Source organism: Heteronotia binoei, chromosome 6, assembly GCF_032191835.1.
Source record: "Heteronotia binoei isolate CCM8104 ecotype False Entrance Well chromosome 6, APGP_CSIRO_Hbin_v1, whole genome shotgun sequence".
NCBI classification, from domain to species: Eukaryota; Metazoa; Chordata; class Lepidosauria; order Squamata; family Gekkonidae; genus Heteronotia; species Heteronotia binoei.
Genome location: NC_083228.1, coordinates 137,898,296 through 137,921,746, shown reverse-complemented (window position 1 = coordinate 137,921,746; position 23,451 = coordinate 137,898,296). Strand labels below are relative to the sequence as shown.

The window sequence follows — 23,451 nt, the reverse complement described above, 5'->3', positions numbered from 1 at the left end:
TAATCTGCTAAAATGGTGGTGGGCCTACTAATATTAGCATCCTTCTGTGTTTTTCTCCAGAACAATGCTGCTGTTGTGTACATGGATAAAACTGGACTGTTGTAACAAAAATGTGAAGGTGTAGATGGGAAGAGGCCGGGGTTTAGGAAATGATGTAGTTTTAACTTGCTGAATCAGGCTGTTGCCAAAACAATTTATCTTTCAAACAAAACAATTCGATTGTCTTGAGTTCATGTTCTGTACCGTAGGTCTGATTTTGTTTTCTGTATCCATAGATCTGATCTAAACACCATGGAAAAAGAACACTAAGATTTTTCACCATGATTGGAGGCCTGTTCATTTATAATCACAAGGGAGAGGTTTTAATCTCTCGAGTCTACAGAGATGACATTGGGTGAGTTCCTTTGACGCTGTACTCCCCCTGCTTTCCTTCTGCACCCCGATTCAGCTTCTTGCAATTCCGGAGCTGTTGGTACTGCTTTCGCTGTGTGTGCATGTAGATTACGTGTGCCGTGTTGCATCCAGGCTGTGTCCATTTTGCTATATCTTTGGATATGAAATGTCTTGGCTCATTCCCAGGCAAATATCCATGAGAACAGCTCTCCTCAGATGCTGTCTTGGTTTCCTGTATTCCAGGCAAATCAGTTTCAGTAGAAAACTTGCAGCGACACCGATCAAAAGCCGATTAGTGTGACCTTGAGGCCAAAAAAGCTAGATGGCCATCTGACAGCAATGAAGATCTTGTGAATTTAGGGGGAGGGATTTGTGAGTTTCCTGCATTGTGCAGGGGGTTGATGACCTTAGAGGACCCTTCCAACTCTATGATTCTGTGATTCTAAGTGGGATTTGTGAGAAGTTCATTGTCTTACCCAAGGGCTCCTTGATATGGCTCTTCTGTATGAGAGCTCCTTCCCATTTTTCACATCTGCATATGCCTGATGCTTTGAAGAAGAAGAAGAATTGCAGATTTATACCCCACCCTTCTCCCTGAATCAGAGACTCAGAGTGGCTTACAATCTCCTATATCTTCTCCCCCCACAACAGACACCCTGTGGGGTGGATGGGGCCGAGAGGGCTCTCACAGCAGCTGCCCTTTCAAGGACAACTCTGTGAGAGCTATGGCTGACCCAAGGCCTTTCCAGCAGGTGCAAGTGGAGGAGTGGGGTATCAAACCCGGTTCTCCCAGATAAGAGTCCACACACTTAACCACTACACCAAACTGGCTACTGGCTTTGATAGAAGTGCAGCCAGTAGCTTTAAATGCAGTCCTAAAAAACAAGATGCACGTCTGGAGGACAGATGCCTATGGGAAAGAAAAAACTTCCAGAGGTTGAGTGTTTTCCCCTTGTCATTTTGCACATACCAAGAGAAATGAGGCCCATTGTGAAGGTGGTTCTGGTATGAAAGGATACCATGGTCACGGGTGGCTTGGAGAAAAGGGGGCCATGCCAAGGCAGAACAATATTGAAGGGATGCAAGGGGAAATAGAATATTTAATTTCTGTCCAACCCCTATGTGTTTCGTGTACAGGTTCATCAGGGGGAGTCTTCCAGATTCTTTTTGGTTTTGTTCACTCTGTTTGAGTGTGTGTATGGAAACAGAACCAAAAAGAATCTGAAAAATTCCCCTTGATAAAGCTGTGTGCGAAACGCACAGAGGTTGTACAGTACTTAAATATTTTATTTCTCTCTGCACCAGTTCTAAAGATTTTTTTACAAAATAAAACATACTTAAAGTATTAGCGCTGATTGGTCTTAAAGGTGTTTTCTTTGTGTTTCTTCCATGGGATCCAGGGAACTGGGCAAAGGGAGCTCTGGCTCTTTCCTTCCTCTGGGGACCAGGAGGGGAAGGAGCCTCAGCCAGTAGAAATAAGAGGGCTCAGTAGCTCTGCTGTGCTATTGAGAGAGCTTGGCAAAGCAAGTGATTTCTCCCCCCCCCTTCCTCCCCAAGGGAGGAGTCTCAGCCAATGGAGAAAATAGAGGCTTTTCTCTGTAGCTCCTGTGCAGTTGAGCAAGCCTGGCAAAGGAAGCTGTGATGCAGAAGGAAGCAAGAGAGAGGGAGAAGGAAACAGGTGACAGCCAGTTGTTCGGGGGCCTGATAGGAAGCGGTGATGCAGAAGGAAGCAAGAGAGAGGGAGAAGGAAACAGGTGACAGCCAGCTGTTCAGGGGCCTGATAGGAGCCATCTGGGGGCCTGATTTGGCCCCTGGGCCTCATGTTTGACACCCCTGGGCTAGGATATACTCAACAAACAAAGCAACAGAACTGGATTGCAAGATTAGAGAACAGTGCAATAAACAACACAAGTAGAAAAGTCTGCCTAAACTAAAGCAACAACACGGAAATTGTATTTGTGAAAATCGCCCCCTGAACAATAACATTTTACAGAACATAGATTCAAGCCGGTAGCCATGTTGGTCTGAAGCAGCAGAAGAAAGCTTGAGTCCAGTGGTGTCTTTAAAGACCAGCAGAAGTTTTATTCAAGAGACAAGCTTTTGTGTGCATGCACACTTCTTCAGATACAGTTCTATACAATGTAAAATGACTGTAAGAGGGCAAGCTGCCTTGACCTTTATTGGGCATGTTGGAAGCTGCCAACAGGAATTGCTGGAATACGTTACCCTCTGTTACCCTGTCAGCATATTAATGACACTCGACTACAAAAAAAATACAGATCTTTTCCAAGGGTTTTACATGAACATTAGACTTCATTGGACCCCAGAGGGCAAGCCCCACACTATGGACAACCAGACGCTTATAGCAATCCTTCCTCTGGAAGAAAGGATTTAACACATCCCAAGGCACCTCCCTTGATACCTGCTTCTGTGTCCATAGTACACTGTATCCCAAGGGTGCTTGATAAACCCAACAGCATCAGCACAACTCTTGCCCGCATTCAAATGGAGACTGCCCTCTAAAGCTATCGAAAATCCCATCGAAAAGGGTCTGGAGCTGATGTATCATCCAGGAGGACTTGGAGATCCTTCACCAGTCTTTCAGTTATCTTATCCAGATAGGAGAGACTAGAGACTGAACAATAATTGGCCACATAGTTCTTCTCAAGTCATTTTTTTTATGGGTGAGGACTTGCTGTTCAGCTTCTTGTGGTGGTGGTGATAACGACGATATTGGATTTGTATCCCACCCTCCACTCTGAATCTCAGAGCAATCACAATCTCCTTTACCTCCCTCTCCCACAACAGACCCCCTGTGAGGTGGGTGGGGCTGGAGAGGGCTCTCACAGCAGCTGCCCTTTCAAGGACAACCTCTGCCAGAGCTATGGCTGACCCAAGGCCATTCCAGCAGCTGCAAGTGGAGGAGTGGGGAATCAAACCCGGCTCTCCCAGATAAGAGTCCGCACACTTCACCACTACACCAAACTGGCTCTTTAAACCACCCTTTCAAGGACAACCTCTTCCAGAGCTATGGCTGACCCAAGGCCATTCCAGCAGCTGCAAGTGGAGGAGTGGGGAATCAAACCCAGCTCTCCCAGATTAGAATCTGCACACTTAACCACTACACCAAACTGGCTCTGCCAGAGCTATGGTAAACCCAAGGCCATTCCAGCAGCTGCAAGTGGAGGAGGGGGGAATCAAACCCGGTTCTCCCAGATTAGAGTCTGCACACTTAACCACTACACCAAACTGGCTCTGCCAGTGCTATGGCTGACCCAAGGCCATTCCAGCAGGTGCAAGTGGAGGAGTGGGGAATCAAACCCAGCTCTCCCAGATTAGAGTCTGCACACTTAACCACTACACCAAACTGGCTCTGCCAGAGCTATGGCTGACCCAAGGCCATTCCAGCAGCTGCAAGTGGAGGAGGGGGGAATCAAACCCGGTTCTCCCAGATTAGAGTCTGCACACTTAACCACTACACCAAACTGGCTCTGCCAGAGCTATGGCTGACCCAAGGCCATTCCAGCAGGTGCAAGTGGGGGAATCAAACCCAGCTCTCCCAGATTAGAGTCCGCGCACTTCACCACTACACCAAACAGGTGCATTTGTTCAAGTTCCCTGAAACGAAGGCATTATGGCATAGTTTAGTTTTCATCTCCATAGGAACGCCCTGCCCAGGCTAGCTCAACTTCATCATTTCTCAGAAGCTGAGCAGGGTCAGCCCTGATCAGTAATTTGATGGGAGACCGCCAAGGAAATCCAGGGTTGCTTCGCAGAGGCAGAGAATGGTTCATCTTGCCGGGGTAGCCCTACACGGTTGCCGTCCGCTGGCTGCAGCTTTTATGGCAAAAAAATAAAGGAGCAGTAGGAGCCTTCGGGATCAGTTTCAGAATGTCGGTTTTATTTCTCATCACATTCTTAGAAGGTTTCTTTAAAAGCAGGCTCAGCTTGCTGATAACTGCTGGGGCGTGAGGGTGACGGGTCTCCGTTCCGCTCACCGGGACTGTTGCTTCCACCACTTTTTTTTTTTGGTCTTAGATGCCTGTTAAGCCCTAAGTCCTGCAGTGGGGTTGGAGACCAAGAAGCAGCCTCTGTATTTCAGTGGTATTGCAGGGCAACGTTATGACAGCCATGCGCATGTCTCTTCCTAGCCGTGAGGCTATGCCCCAGGAAATATTAAAGAAGGCTGACCCAAAGCACTCTTAAAAGATCGCTGTCGAGCCTTCCCATCAAGTAAAAAGTCAGTAGTCCCTTGCCTTTTCCCTTGCCTGATCATCTGGCAAGTCCAGTCTCGACAAGCAGAATGTGTCCATGGGATAGCTTGGGCAAGAATATCCTGTCGTCTCCCTGACTGTTGCAGTTGATCTTTGGCATGCTAAGTGTTCAACGATCATATTTGGCAACGATTAAATAGATTTAGAAGGAGATTAGACAGACTTGTCTTCCATGGATCTATCAATGGCTACAAGCCATGGTGGCTGAAAGGAACCTCCACATATGGAGGCGCTAAACATCTGAAACCCAAAGCCAGGAAGCAACATCAGGGAAGGCCTTGGCCTCTGTGCCCTTTTGTTGCCTTTCCAGAAGAACCAGTTGGCAACTGTGTGAGACGGGATGCTGGAAGGCCTTGGCCTCTATGCCCTGTTTTTGGCCCTGCAGAGGAGCTGGTTAGCCACTGGGTGAGGCAGGATGCTGGACTAGATGGACCACTGGTCTGATTCAGCAGGGCTCTTCTGATCCAGCAGGGTTGGTCTTAGTCCCATAAAGGAGACAGGATGCTGGAAGGCCTTGGCCTCTATGCCCTGTTTTTGGCCCTGCAGAGGAGCTGGTTAGCGACTGGGTATGGCAGGATGCTGGACTAGATGGACCACTGGTCTGATTCAGCAGGGCTCTTCTGATCCAGCAGAGTTGGTCTTAGTCCAATAAAGAAGACAGGATGCTGGAAGGCCTTGGCCTCTATGCCCTGTTTTTGGCCCTGCAGAGGAGCTGGTTAGCCACTGGGTGAGGCAGGATGCTGGACTAGATGGACCACTGGTCTGATTCAGCAGGGCTCTTCTGATCCAGCAGGGTTGGTCTTAGTCCCATAAAGGAGACGGGATGCTGGAAGGCCTTGGCCTCTATGCCCTGTTTTTGGCCCTGCAGAGGAGCTGGTTAGCCACTGGGTGAGGCAGGATGCTGGACTAGATGGACCACTGGTCTGATTCAGCAGGGCTCTTCTGATCCAGCAGGGTTGGGCTTAGTCCCATAAACAATATTGCCCCAAGTTAAGCACTGGTCAGATAGAACCTGAAGTCTTAATTGTAGTGTTCTGATGGTCATAAAATCCATTTTGGTAGCTTTTGAGCAGGGTCACTTAGAAAATGTTAGCTTCATAGGAACTCAGAAGAAATATTTATTCTCCGCTATTGGTTCATGGATGAGCCCCATGGCGCAGAGTGTTAAAGCTGCAGTACTGCAGTCCTAAGCTCTGCTCACAACCTGAGTTCAGTCCCCAGCGGAAGCTGGTTTCAGGTAGCTGGTTCAGGTTGACTCAGCCTTCCATCCTTCTGAGGTCGGTAAAATGGGTACCCAGCTTGCTGGGGGGAAAGTGTAGATGACTGGGGAAGGTAATGGCAAACCACCCCGTAAAAAGGTCTGCCATGAAAATGCTGAGAAAGCAACGTCACCCCGGTGTCAGAAACGGCTGGTGCTTGCACAGGGGACCTTTCCTTTCCTTGGTTTATGGTGGCTTTCAGCTGATGTTAATATCCTAAAGCAATGTAACTCCATCCAGTTTAGAGGCTTTGATCCTATGTCTTCATACCATGTGCACTTCTACCTCAGAGTGCATTCCCTTAGGGGAGGGGTGTCAAATGTGTGGCCCAAGGGCTGAATCAGGCCCCCGGAGGGCTCCTATCAGGCCCGTGAGCAGCTCACTGTCACCTGCTTCCTAGTCCCTCTCTCTTGCGTCCACATCACAGCTTGCTTTGCCAGATTTGCTCAATTGCACAGGAGCTACAGAGCAAAACCTCTGTTTTCTCCATTGGCTGACCAGCACACGAAGCGACTTACGTACAAAAGCTCGCCATTCCCAGCCATTTCATGTTTTCCTCTGGGTCTTAGGCTCAAAGCATTGACCACGAGATTTCTGTAATGAATGTCAGTAAATCAGAAGTAGGTTTGTGATTTACAGATGCAACACCTGAACAGCATACTCAAGATTGCTACACCACAGACGTTGTCTACAGATTGATGCAATAAGTCAGAGCTGGACATGTCAGTTATCAGAAGCTAATTGAGATGCTAATCTTTTGAGCATATATTTTTTAAAATCTTTAATTGTGTGTGTCTTTGTCCTTTATAAAGTGCTACCCGGCATTACATTTTTACGACACACATGGCCCAACCCAACAAGGTCTCATTTTTGTTAGATCCGGCCCTCATTGAGTTCAGCACACCTGCTTTAGGTACTCTGGGGCTTCTTGAAAAACATTGGTCTTTCTAGGTAAACCAAAATGTTGGTGGGAAAAACGAAAAAAATCCTGATGTATGGGAATATAAATGTCAGTTGCAAAGAAGCTAAAATTATATTCCAATAACTGTAATCAATTTTTGATTACATATATGAACACATATGATTACATATATGAACCAGGATTTTTTAAATAGTAAAATTGCACTTACGATGATGATATTGGATTTATATCCTACCCTATACTCTGACTCTCAAGAGTCTCAGAGCGGTCACAAGCTCCTTTACCTCCCCTCCGCAACAGTCACCTTGTGAGGTAGGTGGGGCTGAGAGAGCTCTTACAGCAGCTACCCTTTCAAGGACAACTTCTACGAAAACTATGGCTAACCCAAGGCCATTCCAGCAGCTGCAAGTGGAGGAGTGGGGAATCTTTTATATATACGGTATATATAAATAGTCTTTATTTGTTATTCTATTTAGTCCATTGCAACAAATATTTGTATTTCCAACATGCCCTTCCTCCCCCCCCCCCCCACCGTTTACTCCTAGTCTCTTCCCCCCAGCCATGGGCACAAAGTCTTAGTCTTCCACTGAATTCCATCCTTCCTTTTATCGCTGTCCATTCTAGGTAGGTCTTCCATCTGGCCGTAATTTCCTTGGTTTTCATATCCCATGTTGTCTCCTTGTTAAGTACCGCCACGGAGGAGTGGGGAATCAAACCTGGCTCTCCCAGATAAGAGTCCATGCACTTAACCACTACAGCAGGGGTGGCCAGCGGTAACTCTCCAGATTTTTTTTTTTTTGCCTACAACTTCCATCAGCCCCAGCCATTGGCCATGCTGACTAGGGCTGATGGGAGTTGTAGGCAAAAAAACATCTGGAGAGCTGCCGTTGGCCACCCCTGCACTACACCAAGCTTATACAGATGGGGGTGTCACACCCTTACACTCTTTCCCACGAGACATTGGTTTTGCACCAGAGGAAGCGTGCATCCAATAACAGCCGAAGAGGAGCGACTGTGGAATGAAGGCATGGGATCGAAGCCATAACGTAGTAGTTAATCAGTAAGCACCTTGTCAAATAGTAGTCTTGTGTACCCTGTAAAACATGAAAGAAGCGGCAACTCAAAACTTTTGTTGTTTAGACTTTGGCCTAGCGCATAATGTATTTGTGTGTGTCTTTAAAGGACTCTGGTTAGGCAGTGAGTTGCATCACTTACATTGGACGTGTTACTCTACCCCAGGTCTGCTGGAAGGTTGTAACACTTTTTCTTAAAGCTGAATTAACCCCGTTGGCCGTACATTGCCGTTCCCTGCGGTGTGTATTCCTACTTGCTAAATTTGAGAGTTACAGGTGAGAGAAGACCCTCTGGCAGCAAAACCTCTTTCCTGGTAACCTGTTAGTCAGATGTATTGTTACCCTGCAGCAGCTGGGCGACAAGGGGGAAAAGCACTGTACATAGGGATAAGAAGACCAGGTTAGGGAAGTTGTAACTGCTGCCTCACTGGCCGTTTCCTACCTTGCTAAGAGCACATGTCAGTTCTTCCTCAAAAATCTCATCTGTCCGAGGGCTGCTGTGCACGTTCAGCAAACATGCTTGTCCAGTCCTGCTCTAAATCTCCTTCCTTTAACCTTTGCGGGATGAGACTTGTGGTCCTCCAGAGGAGAGTTTGCAGGGGCGCCTCGTAATGACCTACCATGACCAGCGTTCCCTCTAAGCGGCAAGGTCTTGTGAGCGAAAATTCCACTTTGAGCCGCTGGCGTTAAAGGTGTGAGCTTCTGCTTAAATTATTGTGCTGTGGGGTCATCCTTCCTGAGCTAAGACAAAAAAATGCGTGAGCCAGAGGCTAAAAATCTGTGAGCTAGCTCACGCTGACTCAGCTTAGAGGGAGCACTGGCCGTGACTTGTGCCAGTTGGAACTGTGACGTATGCACAGTCCATGGTTCAGTTTTTTGGAAGGTTGCAAGTCTCGCTGCCAATAGCATGCCTAGTTTTTTGCATGGTCTGAGTACTTCGGCACAGCTTATTCTGCTGTTGTATGCACATTTCACCATACATGAGCTTCACATCTAGGTAGTCATTGCTGAGAATTCTCATAAAGTGGAATTTCTGACTCATGTAGAGATTTCTTATTGGACAAAGCATGAGCCCTTCTAAGTTAAAACAAAAGAGCTGATGAAACTACTCTAGAGTGCACAAGCGAACATAAATCATAATATTGCTGCATATGCAGCAGGAAAAATGGGGGAGTGGACAAAATCCACAAGAATAAGATGATGATATTGGCTTTATATCCCGCCCTCCACTCCGAAGAGTCTCAGAGCGGCTCACAATCTCCTTTCCCTTCCTCCCTCACAACAGACACCCTGTGAGGTAGATGAAGATATTGGTTTTATATCCCGCCCTCCACTCCGAAGAGTCTGAGCAGCTCACAATCTCCTTTCCCTTCCTCCCCCACAACAGACACCCTGTGAGGAAGATGAAGATATTGGATTTATATCCCGCCCTGCACTCCGAAGAGTCTCAGAGTGGCTCACAATCTCCTTTCCCTTCCTCCCCCACAACAGACACCCTGTGAGGTAGATGAAGATATTGGATTTATATCCCACCTTCCACTCCAAAGAGTCTCAGAGCGGCTCACAATCTCCTTTCCCTTCCTCCGCCACAACAGACACCCTGTGAGGAAGATGAAGATATTGGATTTATATCCCGCCCTCCACTCCGAAGAGTCTCAGAGCGGCTCACAATCTCCTTTTCCTTCCTCCCCCACAACAGACACCCTGTGAGGTGGGTGGGGCTGGAGAGGGCTCTCACAGCAGCTGCCCTTTCAAGGACAACTCCTACGAGAGCTATGGCTGACCCAAGGCCATTCCAGCAGGTGCAAGCAGAGGAGTGGGGAATCAAACCTGGTTCTCCCGGGTAAGAGTCCACACGCTTAACCACTACACCAAACTGGTGTTTTGTGTAGAATGGGAAACACGGCATTGGTTATGATCTGCTTTAGGTGTGTCTGCCCTGGTCTTGTTCCATAATATTGCTTAAAGCATTCTAACTGCAGAGGACCAAGGCATCATAGAACCCATAACTGTCTGTGTCAAACAGAGCTTCTTGCTCTCGCAGAACAACAGTCTAAAACAGGGGTGGCCGAACTATAGCTTGGGAGCAGCATGTGGCTTTTCCTTGCATATTGTATGGCGCTTGAAGCCTCCGCTGCCCCATCAGTTCCCTTGGGGAAGGCATTTCTCTCTCTAAATCGCCAAGCCAGCCAGCAGCTTGCAGAGTGGATTTAAACTTAAAGTTCTCCTTTCCACCTTTCCCTTCCTCCCTCCTTTCAGACATCTGGCATTCTTTCTGTGTGGTTCGTACACTAAGCGAGTTTGGCCACCCCTGGTCTAAAAAGTAAATGGTAGCTTAAGAATTATTGGCATCGACTTGCCAAATTCTGAAGTCTCCTTATCTCACTAAAGTAAGATTATTAACCAAGATTTTATCCCATAGGGTTGAGGATGTTATTAATGAACAATAAAAGCTTTTAACTGGGATCCATGGTGAACAGAGGTTGCCAATGAACTGAATATGCCGTCTTCACAAAGCTTTTACTTGGTGCTGGAGTAGCCCTGCAAGTCCTGGGCATAGCTGTTGCTTGCTTTGTGTTGCTGCTGGAGCAGTCAGCAGTACCGATGAGGAGGTGGGAGAGTGGGCTGCGGGTCCCGGGCGTTTCTCTGGGCTGGGCAGAGCAGGCTGTGCGTTCCTGCATGCCAGTTAACGGAGTCTTCAGGTTAGCCGTGCTTCCACCATGTTTCCTTGCAGCCAGAGCTCAAGCTGGCGCATAGGATCATAACTAATGCTGGCTTAAAATTCACAGAAGAATCTTGAGTCGAATAAGGATTTCTTTCACAACAGCGTCATGTGGATCGGTTCACCAAGAGTTCCAAAAATGGTTCTGTACTGGCGCTTTGTCCTTGTTTGTGCCTTCCTTTGCTAGCGTGGTGAGAGCCGGTGTGGTGTAGTGGTTAAGAGCAGTGGACTCTAATCTGGAGAACTGGGTTTGACTCCCCACTCCTCATCAACATGAAGCCTGCGGGGTGACCTTGGGCCAGTCACAGTTCTCTCGGGACGCTCTCAGCCCCTCCTCCCTGTTGCAGGGAGATGAAGGGAAGGCGATTGTTAGCCACTTTGTGACTCTTTAAGAAGAAGGTATTGGATTTATATCCCGCCCTCCACTCCGAAAAGTCTCAGAGCAGCTCACAATCTTCTTTACCTTCCTCCCCCACAACAGACACCCTGTGAGGTAGATGAAGATATTGGATTTATATCCCGCCCTCCACTCCGAAGAGTCTCAGAGCGGCTCACAATCTCCTTTACCTTCCTCCCCCACAACAGACACCCTGTGAGGTAGATGAAGATATTGGATTTATATCCCGCCCTCTGCTCCGAAGAGACTCAGAGCAGCTCACAATCTCCTTTCCCTTCCTCCCCCACAACAGACACCCTGTGAGGTGGGTGGGGCTGGAGAGGGCTCTCACAGCAGCTGCCCTTTCAAGGACAACCTCTGCCAGAGCTATGGCTGACCCAAGGCCATTCCAGCAGGTGCAAGTGGAGGAGTGGGGAATCAAACCCGGTTCTCCCAGATAAGAGTCCGCACACTTAACCACTTCACCAAACTGGCTCTCCCGTTAAGGTAGAGAAAAGTGGAATATAAAACCAACTCTTCTTCTTCCCCTCATACTTCATGCGCTCTGATTCAGTTACTTTCTTGCTGTTTGGTGTAAACATACATCTGATTTGGCATAGCTATAAATTGCACACGCACCCATCTTTGTGCATCTCAGCGTAAAATTTATTTCCCCTTTTCAAACTAACTATGGCTTGTACCAAGTAGGAAGTAATTTTATTGGGGAGTATGTGAACAGTGTTCATGCCTCTAATGCTAAGCCATCATTTTGCCTTACTTTACAGGCTGATCGATATATCTGCATCTAATCTGCCTGTCTGTTAAAAAATCTGTTAATCACTTTGTCTTTTGGTAGTATATAAACCAGGGGTGGCCAAGTTGCTTAACAAAAGAGCCACATAGAATAAAAGTCAGATGTTTGAGAGCTGCAGAACATGAACATCGGACGTTTGAAGAAAAGAAGGAAGGAAGGCAAATAGAGGGATGAGGGAGGTAGTGCTGGAAAGAAAGCAACTTTAATTATCATTAGGGTTTGTAGAGTCTTTCGGGATCAAGTGCCGTGTTCTACTTGATCCCGAAAGACTCTACAAACCCTAATGATGTTACCAGCCGTGAAAACCTGAAATCTTTGACAACTTTAAATACATTCTCCAAGCAAGCTTACAAGGCAGTGGAGGCTTCAAGAGCCACACAATATGAGTGAAAGAGCCACATGTGGCTCCTGAGCCACAGTTTGGCCTCCCCTGGTATAAACGAAGAGATGCTTCCTAGAAACAATATTAGAGGGAGCATGTATCTTCAGTTAAAAGAAAGATTTTCACTTGCAGTCTGGGCCCGCTTGTGGACCTCCTGATGGCACCTGGTTTTTGACCACTGTGTGAAACAGCGTTGGTTGGATGGACGGATCCGGCATGACTTCTCTTACGTTCTTAGAATGAAGGCAAATTCTAAAGGCTGCTGTGCTCTTATTACAGTGACCCAGTAGCCAAAAAAAGAGTGCAAAATTGAACGAATGCTATCTAATCTCTGTCTTGCTGCTTAGTCAGCTAATTGATGTGACAATTTAGCCTGTGGGGGTGAAGGGGCAGGGATGCTAGGGGGCAGTTCTACAGTGAGAGAGGAGACGTAACCTTATGAACATGTGGTAGACTTTGACAGTGGAAATGTTTGCTCATAGCTGTCAGTAGTATATCAAAGCGAAGATCAACCTGTTTGGGGTGTTAATCTCTCTGTCCCAGAAGTAGGTTGGTTCTCTTGATGGTCCTGTGTCTCCATGCCTTTTCGGAACTAGCCAACTGAGTTGCTCTTTTCTTAAGGAAGAGCCTGTTGTTTGTTAAGGAAGCCAACTTTGTGTACCGTGGTGTGCATTTCACTGCCCTAGGGGATTTGGCCTTGGCTTCACTTGCTGGGCCGGCAGACCAAACAGTTGCTGATTCTAAGCCTTTGGAGCAGACTCGGCCTCAGAAGTCACGAGACGAACTTGGAAGCGGATAACACATCTGAAAACATCCTGTCCCGTTTGGCTTTAGCCGTTCAGCGTCTTTTAGGCTGGAACTGCATTTCAGCTTTTTTTTTTTTTTGGCACGCTATACAAGAAGCGCTTTGGTCCTGCAGGTTCTTTGCATCTTGAGCGTGACCAAAGGATAACGCAGTCCTCGGTGCTGGGTGCGTAACTTGCAACTGCTATTCGACAGCATAGACAAAGCCTGGCTTCTCCACTGTCGCTGTGTGTGGCTCCCCCCCCCCCGCCCCGTCAGAGCTGCTTCTCCGCTAGATTTAAAAGCCTCGTTGGACCTTGGTGTGGGAGGAGGGTCACTGTCTTGTCTCCCTTTTGTTTCAGTTCATTGTGCTTTTGTGTGTACGTGTGTGTTCTAACCTCTCTCTTGTTGCTGTCACTCCTCCTCTTTCTTCGCTGGCGCCATTTCTGTTCATCCCATCTCATTGGCTGCTGTAGCAATAGGTAAGAAGAATGGCAGGAACATAACGGGCACTGCGACACGGGGGAATCTGGTCTGTCGAGCTGAGTGTTCTATCCTGGCCGCCTTGGCCGTAGAGCGGCAGTCAAGAGCGCATTACAGAATAGGAGTAACAGTCTGGCTCATGGCTAAATCAGCTTGGGAAAAACACACAGATTATCTATTTACAAAATAATAGGAATGTATAATTGGAAGATGAAGAAGATATTGGATTTATATCCCGCCCTGCACTCCGAAGAGTCTCAGAGCGGCTCACAATCTCCTTTCCCTCCCTCCCCCACAACAGACACCCTGTGAGGTAGATGAAGATATTGGATTTATATCCCGCCCTCCACTCCGAAGAGTCTCAGAGCGGCTCACAATCTCCTTTCCCTTCCTCCCCCACAACAGACACCCTGTGAGGTGGGTGGGGCTGGAGAGGGCTCTCACAGCAGCTGCCCTTTCAAGGACAACCTCTGCCAGAGCTATGGCTGACCCAAGGCCATGCTAGCAGGTGCAAGTGAAGGAGTGGGGAATCAAACCCGGTTCTTCCAGATAAGAGTCCGCGCACTTAACCACTACACCAAACTTTACACCAAACACTTTACAAAACGCCTTAACTTTACAATGCACTAACGCGATTCAAAAACTATTCGGTGCACAACATAGCTACTGTCCAGAATTCATAATAATTTTATGATAAGTCCAACGATGGAAAAGAAGCAGTCCAGTATCGTTTTGGCTGTGCGATCCTTCTTCAAGGGACCATCTTGCCATATTCATTGGTTCAGTAGACTTGGAAGTGCCAAAATTTCCCGACTTCCTTAAGTTTTTTATTTGTGTTTGTGTATTTATGGAACGCCTCTACCAATTTCTGGCAGCGTTCAATAGCGTTTGATTGCTGACAGATAGAAATTGGCAGAGGCGTTCCATAAATATATAAAAACAAATTAAAAACGTAAGGAAGCCGGGAAATTTTGGCACTTTCAAGTCTACTGAACCTATGAATACGGCAAGACGGCCCCCCTGAAGAAGGATAGCATATCCGAAACGAAATTGGACCGGTTCTTTTTTATTACTGGACTTATCAAATTATTATGAATTTTGGACAGTAGCTATGTTGTGCGCCAGATGGTTTTAAAACTGCTTTAGTGCATTGTAAAGTTAAGGTGTTTTGTAAAGCATTATACATTCCTATTACTTTGTAAGCGGAGAGACTGTGTGTTTTTTCCAAGCCACTTGACCTCCGTGGTCCCGTCGATTTCTGACGTCATGGCTAAATCAAAGCAGCTTGTCACAGCTTTGTTTTGGTCATTTCTTCGGAAGGCCTAAAAGAGGCTCTACCTGGTGGTGTTCATTAGCGGACGTGGCAAAGGGAGGTGGAGGGGTGAAGTTATAATCTATAGGTATACAGTCTCCACCGGGAACGAAGGAAAGCCATGTCCCCCGCCAGTCTCTTCCTATGGGAGAGCTGAAATAATCAGACAAGGTGATTCTGTTGTCTGTAGCGCAGACAAGATGACAGAAATCTGAAATCGAGGCTTTGAACTGAGTGTTCAGTCTTTGGTTGGCTTAATTTTTCAGGCCCTGTGTTACTTAGCAGTATTGGGACCATGGAGGAAGAAAAAGCTGTGAAAATGCACAACCAACACTCCGTGTATCAAAACTCAATGAAAATATATTTAAATGCCACTGAGTTCCCTGATGAAGCACCGCAAATCACCATATATCACCATGAAACATAATAATAGAAGAAATACACAAAATGAATAATAATAATACACAAAAGGAAAGCCATGTCAGTATCACATCGCAGCTACTGTCCATGTCCAAAATTGCCAAAGTCAAGTTTATATCCTTGCGGGTAGTCCAATGGCAGGGCGGTCCAATTTTCAAAACCGTTTTGGATGGGAAATCCTTGGGACCATTTAAATTATTCACAGAATTTCTGTTGGTCCAGTAGGGTCAAAATACATAACAACGATCCTTTTCATCGCTGTAGGCTTCCTCCGGTTTATACACACTCTACAAGACGCTGCCGTTAATTACCGTCCATCTCAACGTTGAAAGCATCCCAAGACGCTGCTATTACCTTCCGTCTCAATGTTGAAAGCATGGGATGCTTTCAACGTTGACATGGAAGGTGTTTCATCAGGGAATTCAGTGGCATTTAAATACGTTTTTATTGAGTTTCGGTACATGGAGAGTTAGTTGTGCATTTTTACAACCTGTGCTACTTAGAACATCAGGCCAGGGGGACAGGCTGTGGCTCAGTGGAAGAGCATCTGCTTTGCATGCAGAAAGTCCTAGGTTCCATCCCCGGCATCTCCAGCGGAAAGGACCAGGTAACAGATGATGTGAAAGACCTCAGCCTGAGACCCTAGAGAGCCGCTGCCAGTCTGAGCAGACGCTGCTGATCTCGATGGACCCATGGTCTGATTCAGCATGAGGCAGCTTCGTGGGTGTTCGTGTTCAAGTAGGACCGAGGTTCACACAACTTAGTACGTAGCCCATTCTGTTGGCCGTAATATGTAGCCACTACTGAGTCCAGCAGGGGACGTATTTTTGAAGCGCTGACTACGTCAGCACGCCTAACAACCGAAATTTAGTTCAGCCTACAAATCTTCAGCTAGACTACTTGATAGATAAACGTGCAGCCTGGTTTGCTCGGTGGCTTCTGATCTCTCGCCCCTGTCTTCCTCCCGATTCTCCAGGCGGAACGCGGTGGACGCCTTCCGGGTCAATGTCATCCACGCGCGGCAGCAGGTGCGCTCTCCCGTCACCAACATCGCCCGCACCAGCTTCTTCCACGTCAAGCGGTCCAACATCTGGCTGGCTGCCGTCACCAAGCAGAATGTCAACGCCGCCATGGTGTTTGAGTTCCTCTACAAGATGTGCGATGTGATGACTGCCTATTTCGGCAAGATCAGCGAAGAGAACATCAAGAACAATTTTGTGCTGATCTACGAGCTTCTGGACGGTGAGGATGGAGCCGTTCTAATTCTGGGGGCGGGGGGGTGGGTGGGGAACCTGCTTTATCACGGGCGCTCAGAACAGGCATGATGCGCCCAGCTCTCTGCGTGGTGTGGGATGCACAGGCTCTGTTCAAGCCCTTTTAACACAAGGCCGTTACTGACCACTGTACATATACTGAAAATATATTGAATATATACTGAATATATTGAAAACAAAATTTTAAACCACAGTATTTTTCACAAGGGGCCCTTTCTAGAGAAGCGAAGGACAAACGGAAGCGTGGAGCCGTGCTTGATCCTTGGAGATAGACAGAGCAGGGCCAAATTGAAGTTGTATCCCTCGGTGAGCTACCCGAAGAAGGATTCGCTCTGAAAGCGGACGGAAGCAGCAGTCCGGTTGCAGCCGCACCAGTTTGGGAACTGCAATCACACCTGCATTAGACTTCAGGAAGTTCTACCAATGAAGAAAAAACATTGCATGTTGTAAAACGGACTGTAAAATAATTCCAAATTAATATGTGAAAAAATACTGTGGCTTAAATTTTTGTTTTCAATATATGTCTTAGTTAAAGCTCTCAGGGAGTATTCTTACTCATACCCGTGAGCCATATGGACATATGAAGCTGCCTTATACTGAATCAGACCCTCGGTCCATCAAAGTCAGTCTTGTCTACTCAGACTGGCAGCGGCTCTCCAGGGTCTCAAGCTGAGGTTTTTAACGGCTATTTGCCTGGGCCCTTTTTTGGAGATGCCGGGGATTGAACCTGGGACCTTCTGCTTACCAAGCAGATGCTCTACCACTGAGCCACCATCCCTCCCCAATGAGGTAGCAGGTGAACATATGAACACATGAAGCTGCCTTCTACTGAATCAGACCCTTGGTCCATCAAAGTCAGTATTGTCTTCTCAGACTGGCAGTGGCTCTCCAGGGTCTCAAGCTGAGGTTTTTCACACCTATTTGCCTGGACTCTTTTTTGGAGATGCCAGGGATTGAACCTGGGACCTTCTGCTTCCCAAGCAGATGCTCTACCACAAGTTCATGGGGGAATAGGCGGTCCTTGGAGGTATGCTTGGTGCAAGCCTCACGGAGCTTTAAAGATCAATTATCAAACTGTACAAGGTCATTTTACCTTGCCACAGGGAATCCTAACTCTCCTGTAAAAAGCCAGCATGCTCCCACCCTGTGCTGCTATCTGTGTTCCTGACTATTCTCACCTTCCCTCCTTCAACCTGCCCAGTCTCTGTGAATATACACAGAATACCTGCCCTTGGAAGCGCAGTCAGAACAATGCCTGGAACGGAAACATTGGGGGGGGGGGGCGTGTTGGTTCATCCTCTAAAAACTAACTCTTAAAGAGAAAAGTATGGTGCCATTTTAGTAAAGAAAAAAAACCATAACGGCTGTTGAAAGTTTGGAAGAGGTCACTCCCGACGCTTGAAAGCAGCCGCCGCCGAAATGTTTCCGTTCAGAGTCCTTCCAAACCGCGCTCCGTAGTTTGATTGACTTCGGCGTGGCGAAGGTCCCTTTTGACTTTCAGGCCAGCCTTTCTGTGCTTCCTAAGGAACGCGGTTAATATTCTCGGTGCTCTGAGGCGCCGACGGTGGCTGCTTAAGTGCCTTGCGGAGCATTGCCAGCAGACGGTGGGGATTCATCAATGCTGAAATTGGCAGCCCCTGCCTTTAAGGTGCTTGGAGCGCTTCGTGCAGAGGCTTCTGGGGGAGGGGAGGGGAGGGGGAAGGCCCAAGGGTCCGTCATTTGTCACAGGCTTAAAAGCAGCTGGAAGCTGCAACGCGAGGGCAGCGTCATTGTGTATTCGTGTTGCAGGTGTGTCCCCTCTGGATCCCGAGCGGCCAGCTCTGTCCTCTCGTGGTGGGGCTGGGGTGGGGCGGGGGTGGGGCAGCTAATGGCAATTTCCTTTTCTCCCAAGCTTGGCTCAGCTTGTCCTGCGACTCCTGCTACTCTGCTGTTATTTTTTTAGGTTTTGATTTTTCTGGCGTGCTCATGCGAAAATCAAAACCTAAAGAAAATGCGGCAAAGATAGATTATTCTCCTGCAGTTGGCTAACCCTGCTTCAGGGCAGGTTTCCTTGGCTGGACCGGATTCTACCCTCTCTTAAGTGTTCCCGTCTCTTCGCCGCCGCTGCCGGCTCTCGGACGGCCGTGATCGCCTCTGGCGGGATCTTTCTCACATCTGACAGCCGCTGGTGTGAGCTCCCGTTAGCCGTTTCCTTAATCACATTGCGCGTTTGCCCGTTTTGAGTCGGAAGTTTGCAGCTGGTGCATCGAACCTCCTGGATGTCGCCTTTCTCTGATAACGCTTTACCCCCTCCTGTAGAAATCCTGGACTTTGGTTACCCACAGAATTCTGAGACCGGGGCCCTGAAAACGTTCATCACTCAGCAAGGAATCAAGAGCCAGGTAAAGTTTGGAGAAGGCGGGGGTTGTGTCGTGTGCCGCTTGAACTGGGGTGTGCTGCGGTAGGGGAATAGTCCTCTACAGCATGCCCTGCTGTGTCTCCCTCTGAAGAAATGTTTTATTTATTTAATCAAATGTATATCCCGCCTCCTCCCCTAACGGGCTCAGGGCGGCTAACGGCAGTTAAAAACCACACCGAATGTTAAAAACAATATGCAATGAAATCAATCCACACGTTTGAACCGTAAAAGCCAAGATGCGTGTCGATGTTTCTGAATGTCTGCATTTGTCCAGTGGGATTGTCAGTGCTGTGGGACATTTGCCACCTCCCCTTAACTTTTGAAGGCAAGCTTAAAAATAGTTCGGTTTTACAGGCCCGGCGGAAATTTGGCAGGTCCCGCAGGGCCCTGATGTTTTCCGGGAGGGCGTTCCGCAGAGCGGGGGCTATTGTTGAAAATGCTCTGGCTCTAGCGGTGGACGATCGAACTTCTTTCAGTCCAGGAATCTGAAGGAGATTTTGGGACCCTGAACGTTGTGCTCTCCGGGGCACATAGGAGGAGAGGCGGTCCCGAAGGTAGACGGGTCCCAGGCCATAGAGGGCTTTAAAAGTTATGACCAGCACCTTGAAATGAATCTGGAATGTCACAGGCAACCTGCGTAACGTTTCCAGCGCAGGTTGGATGTGCTTTCGTACAGATAGTTCCGTTGCATTTTCACGACACAGAGTGATTTAAATCGGGAGTTCTTCGTCTAATCGAGCAGTTCTGACATAAAGCCATATCCAGGGCTTTTTTTTTTTTTGTAGCAGGAACTCCTTTGCATATTAGGCCACACACCCCTGATGTAGCCAATCCTCCAAGAGCTCGCAGGGCTCTTAGTTCAGGACCTACTGTAAACTCCGGGAGGGTTGGCTACATCAGGGGTGTGTGGCCTAATAGGCAAAGGAGCTCTTTCTAGAATCCCACCCCTGTAGCCAATCCTCCAAGAGCTTACAGGGCTCTGAGTATAGGGCCTACTGTAAGCTCCAGGAGGGTTAGCTACATCAGGGTGTGCGTGACATAACATGCAAAGGAGTTCCTGAAAGGGCAGTTTCTGTGAGAGCTCTCTCAGCCTCACCCACCGTACAGGGAGGAAGGTAATAGAGGAAGTGGGGGAGGAAGGTAAAGGAGATCGTAAGCCACTCAGAGATTCAGAGCGAGGGGCAGGGTGTGAATCCAATATCATCATCTTCTAATCTTTATCTTCCTCTTCCTGCTTGGGCGGGCCAGGCTCTCATTTAACCTACTACACAAGGCGATTAGTAAGAGAAAATGTTGGGATGGAAAGCTGCGTATTAAGCATACCCAGAAACAGTGCAGGCTGTAGCAACGCTCACGTGCAGCCGTCATGTCTGATATGTCATGTGCCATCTTTGCTCTTGGTTGTGCGTGCCCTCGAGGCTGTTCTAGCGCTCGGAAAGAGGAGGGGTACAGTCAGAAGTTTGGGTAATGGGAGTACACAGGCCTCGGATTCAGCGAGAGCTCACAGGAGCACAGCTCCTGAACCTCTCTGATAGTTCTGCCTCCTCCTCCCCACCTTGTCCGTTGAATAGTAGGTGCAGCTGCATAACAATCCCTGGATGAGCTCCACCACCTTTTTTTTTTATACAAAATGACCCCTGGGAGTACATATAATATATATCAGGGGTGGTCAACAGTAGCTCTCCAGATGTTTTTTGCCTACAACTCCCATCAGCCCCAGCCATTGGCCACCCCTGATATATATGAACATATACGAAGCTGCCTTCTACTGAATCAGACCCTCGGTCCATCAAAGTCAGTCTTGTCTACTCAGACTGGCAGCGGCTCTCCAGGGTCTCAGGTTGAGGTTTTTCACGCCTATTTGCCTGGACCCTTTTTAGTTGGAGGTGTCGGGGATTGAACCTGGGACCTTCTGCTTACCAAGCAGATGCTCTGCCACTGAGCCACTATCCCTCCCGTGATTGGCAGCGGCTCTCCAGGGTCTCGAGCTGAGGTTTTTCACATTTATTTTGCCTGGACCCTTTTTAGTTGGAGGTACTGGGGATGGAACCTGGGACCTTCTGCTTCCCAAGCAGATGCTCTACCACTGAGCCACCATCCCTCCCGTGATTGGCAGCGGCTCTCCAGGGTCTCGAGCTGAGGTTTTTCACGTGTATTTTGCCTGCACCCTTTTTTAGTTGGAGGTGCCGGGGATTGAACCCGGGACCTTCTGCTTACCAAGCAGATGCTCTACCACTGAGCCACCGTCCCTCCCCAGTTTCAAGTGGGAAGCTGGAAGACAGCTACCGTGCATAGTCCATCCTGTGGGTGAGGTTCTGGGGCTCTGTCTCAAGTCAGCTGCGTGAGGCAAAGCAGCCAGAGATTCGAGAAGCGGCTTGGGAGTCAGCTCAGCGGCTCCGTCTGCCTCTGGCTACTGCAGAAAACCATCTTCCTGATTCTTCCCGTGCACGTTGTCCAGTTTCCGTTCCAAAACCTTTTAATGGCATAACGGTAGTTTACGGAAAGGAGTGAGCATACAATTTGCCCGTATGTCTAGATAAAACAATATAGATGTAACGGATTGCAGCACCAATAGATAATTAACAATAATAGGGGTTGTGATGGAACCGGCCCGATTCTGCCTTCAGACCCGGTCCCGTCAACTCCCTATTGAGTTGCCAACTCCTGGAGGGAGCTATTTCTCCTTCAGCCCCTTGGGCTCGCTGCCACCACCTGCTCAGTCTAGGGGTTCAGATTGAGAGGAACAGGACTCCCAATCCCCCTCTCCAGCTCTGAGGCCAGGCCTGCCACCCTGTACTTGGGTATCACAGAGACCACAGCACTTCTTCGGGGAACCCCTGGAGGATTGGCACCTTATCCAACTGCATGCCTTCCCCCTTCCCCGGGGCCCCCTTCACGAAGCGTGGTCTAAAGCGGTTGGGGATCTATGTGGTACAGAGTTTGACTGCCAGCATTCAAAACAGAAAAAAAAATGTTTAATAAGAAGAGAAAGAAAATAAAAAAAACAAAAACAAAACCAGTTACATGTAAAAGTTTAGCACAGCACCTGAATAGCAACCAGAGGACAAATAAAGGTGGATTTAAACGCATCTGCTCATCCCTGGTGTAAACTGGCCCTACCTTGTGAATGACTGCCTTGGGGCCACCCCCACAGGCAGGAGCCCAGGCTACCAACCTTTCTCCCTCAGCGCCAGCTGCGGACTGCCTTTTCCCGCCTAACTCAACTAAATAAAACAAAAGAACTTCCTGCCCCTCTAGGAGGCTTTCCCCCTAGAGTTGCTGGTTTAACTCCAGAAGGGAGGAGGGAATGAGGGGAAGGCTAAAGAACTTCCTGCCCCTCTAGGAGGCTTTCCCCCTAGAGTTGCTGGTTTAACTCTGAAAGGGAGGGGGTGGAGTGAATGGAAGGCTAGGCCGCCCAGCCTGCCTAGTAGTTTCATGTTCCCCTCCAACCAAGCACCAACATTAATCAAGATGGCGTTTCTCCACAGGGGTTAAAAAGGACAATCATCTTAACCTTGGGTATCACAGGCAACAAAAAGAAGCATAACATTTTACAGTGAAAGGGCTTAACAGGGACATGATCAAACATGGAAAAAAAAAACCCCTTTAATGGCAAAAAATAATGAAACAAAAAACATAGGATCCAAAATGGGCGAAACCGAGTAAAAAATTACGCTGGCCGTGCACTTTGTCATTGTGTTTCGGTACGGTATTGTAGGTTGGATGGTTAAGCTGTCCCAGCACAGTTAAATGCTGCCTTCTTCAAACAGAGGCCGTAACCTGGACGAATACATAACACCAGGCCTTGGATTCAGCAGGAGCTCGCAGGGGTGCAGCTCCTGAACCTTTCTGAGGGTTCCGCCTCTTCCTCCCCACCTACCTTGTCCATTGAATAGGAGGTGCAGCTGCATAACAACCCCTGGATTAGGAGAGCGGGCAGCCAGCCAGCCAGCCACCAGGAGCTTTGCCACGCCCCCAGCAGCCCTCATTAACCCCTGGAGAAGACCACGCCACCCTTTCTCCACTTCTTATGTAACTTTGGGTGGCTTGCTGGCCTTTTGACTGTGGGGGGGTGGGTGGCCCAGGAGAGCCCCAGGTGAGCGAGGCCTGCTTGGGCTGACTGGATCTCTAGCCAGCCCAAGCAGGCTTCACTCGCCCAGGGCTCTCCTTTCTTGCATCAGGTTGCTTTTGGCTGGGGGGGGGGAGCATATGCTAATGAGCTCCAGCACCTACTTTTCTGCAAAACGGCCCCCGGAGAACACGTTTGTAGGACCGCTGCTAAGCGTTGCACAGTTGTAATTGGCACGTAGGGCTGCCGCTGTTCGAAGTGCAGACGGCCGCTGACTCGGGCTGCTTTTGTTCCGAATAACTTTTACGTTAGCAGCCGAGAATGATTTCAAAAAGGATCGAGGGGAGAGAGCCTTACATCAGAGGGGCTGGGTGGTCTGGCGAAATGCATCCGGAAGTGTCTTCCGCCTCTCTTCTTAAGACAGTGCCTCAGTCCGTAGATGCTCTTGTGAAACTGCACAAGCTGGGCAGGCGAACCTTCGTTCAGTCACCCCAGGA

At 48.3% G+C, this 23,451-nt stretch overlaps 1 protein-coding gene across 1 annotated transcript in view; it reads left to right on the top strand.

The window, feature by feature from the left end:
- The first annotated feature begins 252 nt into the window (after nt 1–252).
- The window catches only part of AP2M1 (adaptor related protein complex 2 subunit mu 1), a 45,804-nt gene continuing 22,605 nt past the window's right edge, over nt 253–23,451 (top strand). Inside the window, exons 1-3 of the mRNA XM_060242816.1 lie at nt 253–394; nt 16,190–16,455; nt 18,786–18,868. Of these exons, the coding sequence (XP_060098799.1) occupies nt 321–394; nt 16,190–16,455; nt 18,786–18,868 (423 nt within the window). The 5' untranslated portion in view covers nt 253–320. The remainder of the gene's footprint in view (nt 395–16,189; nt 16,456–18,785; nt 18,869–23,451) is intronic.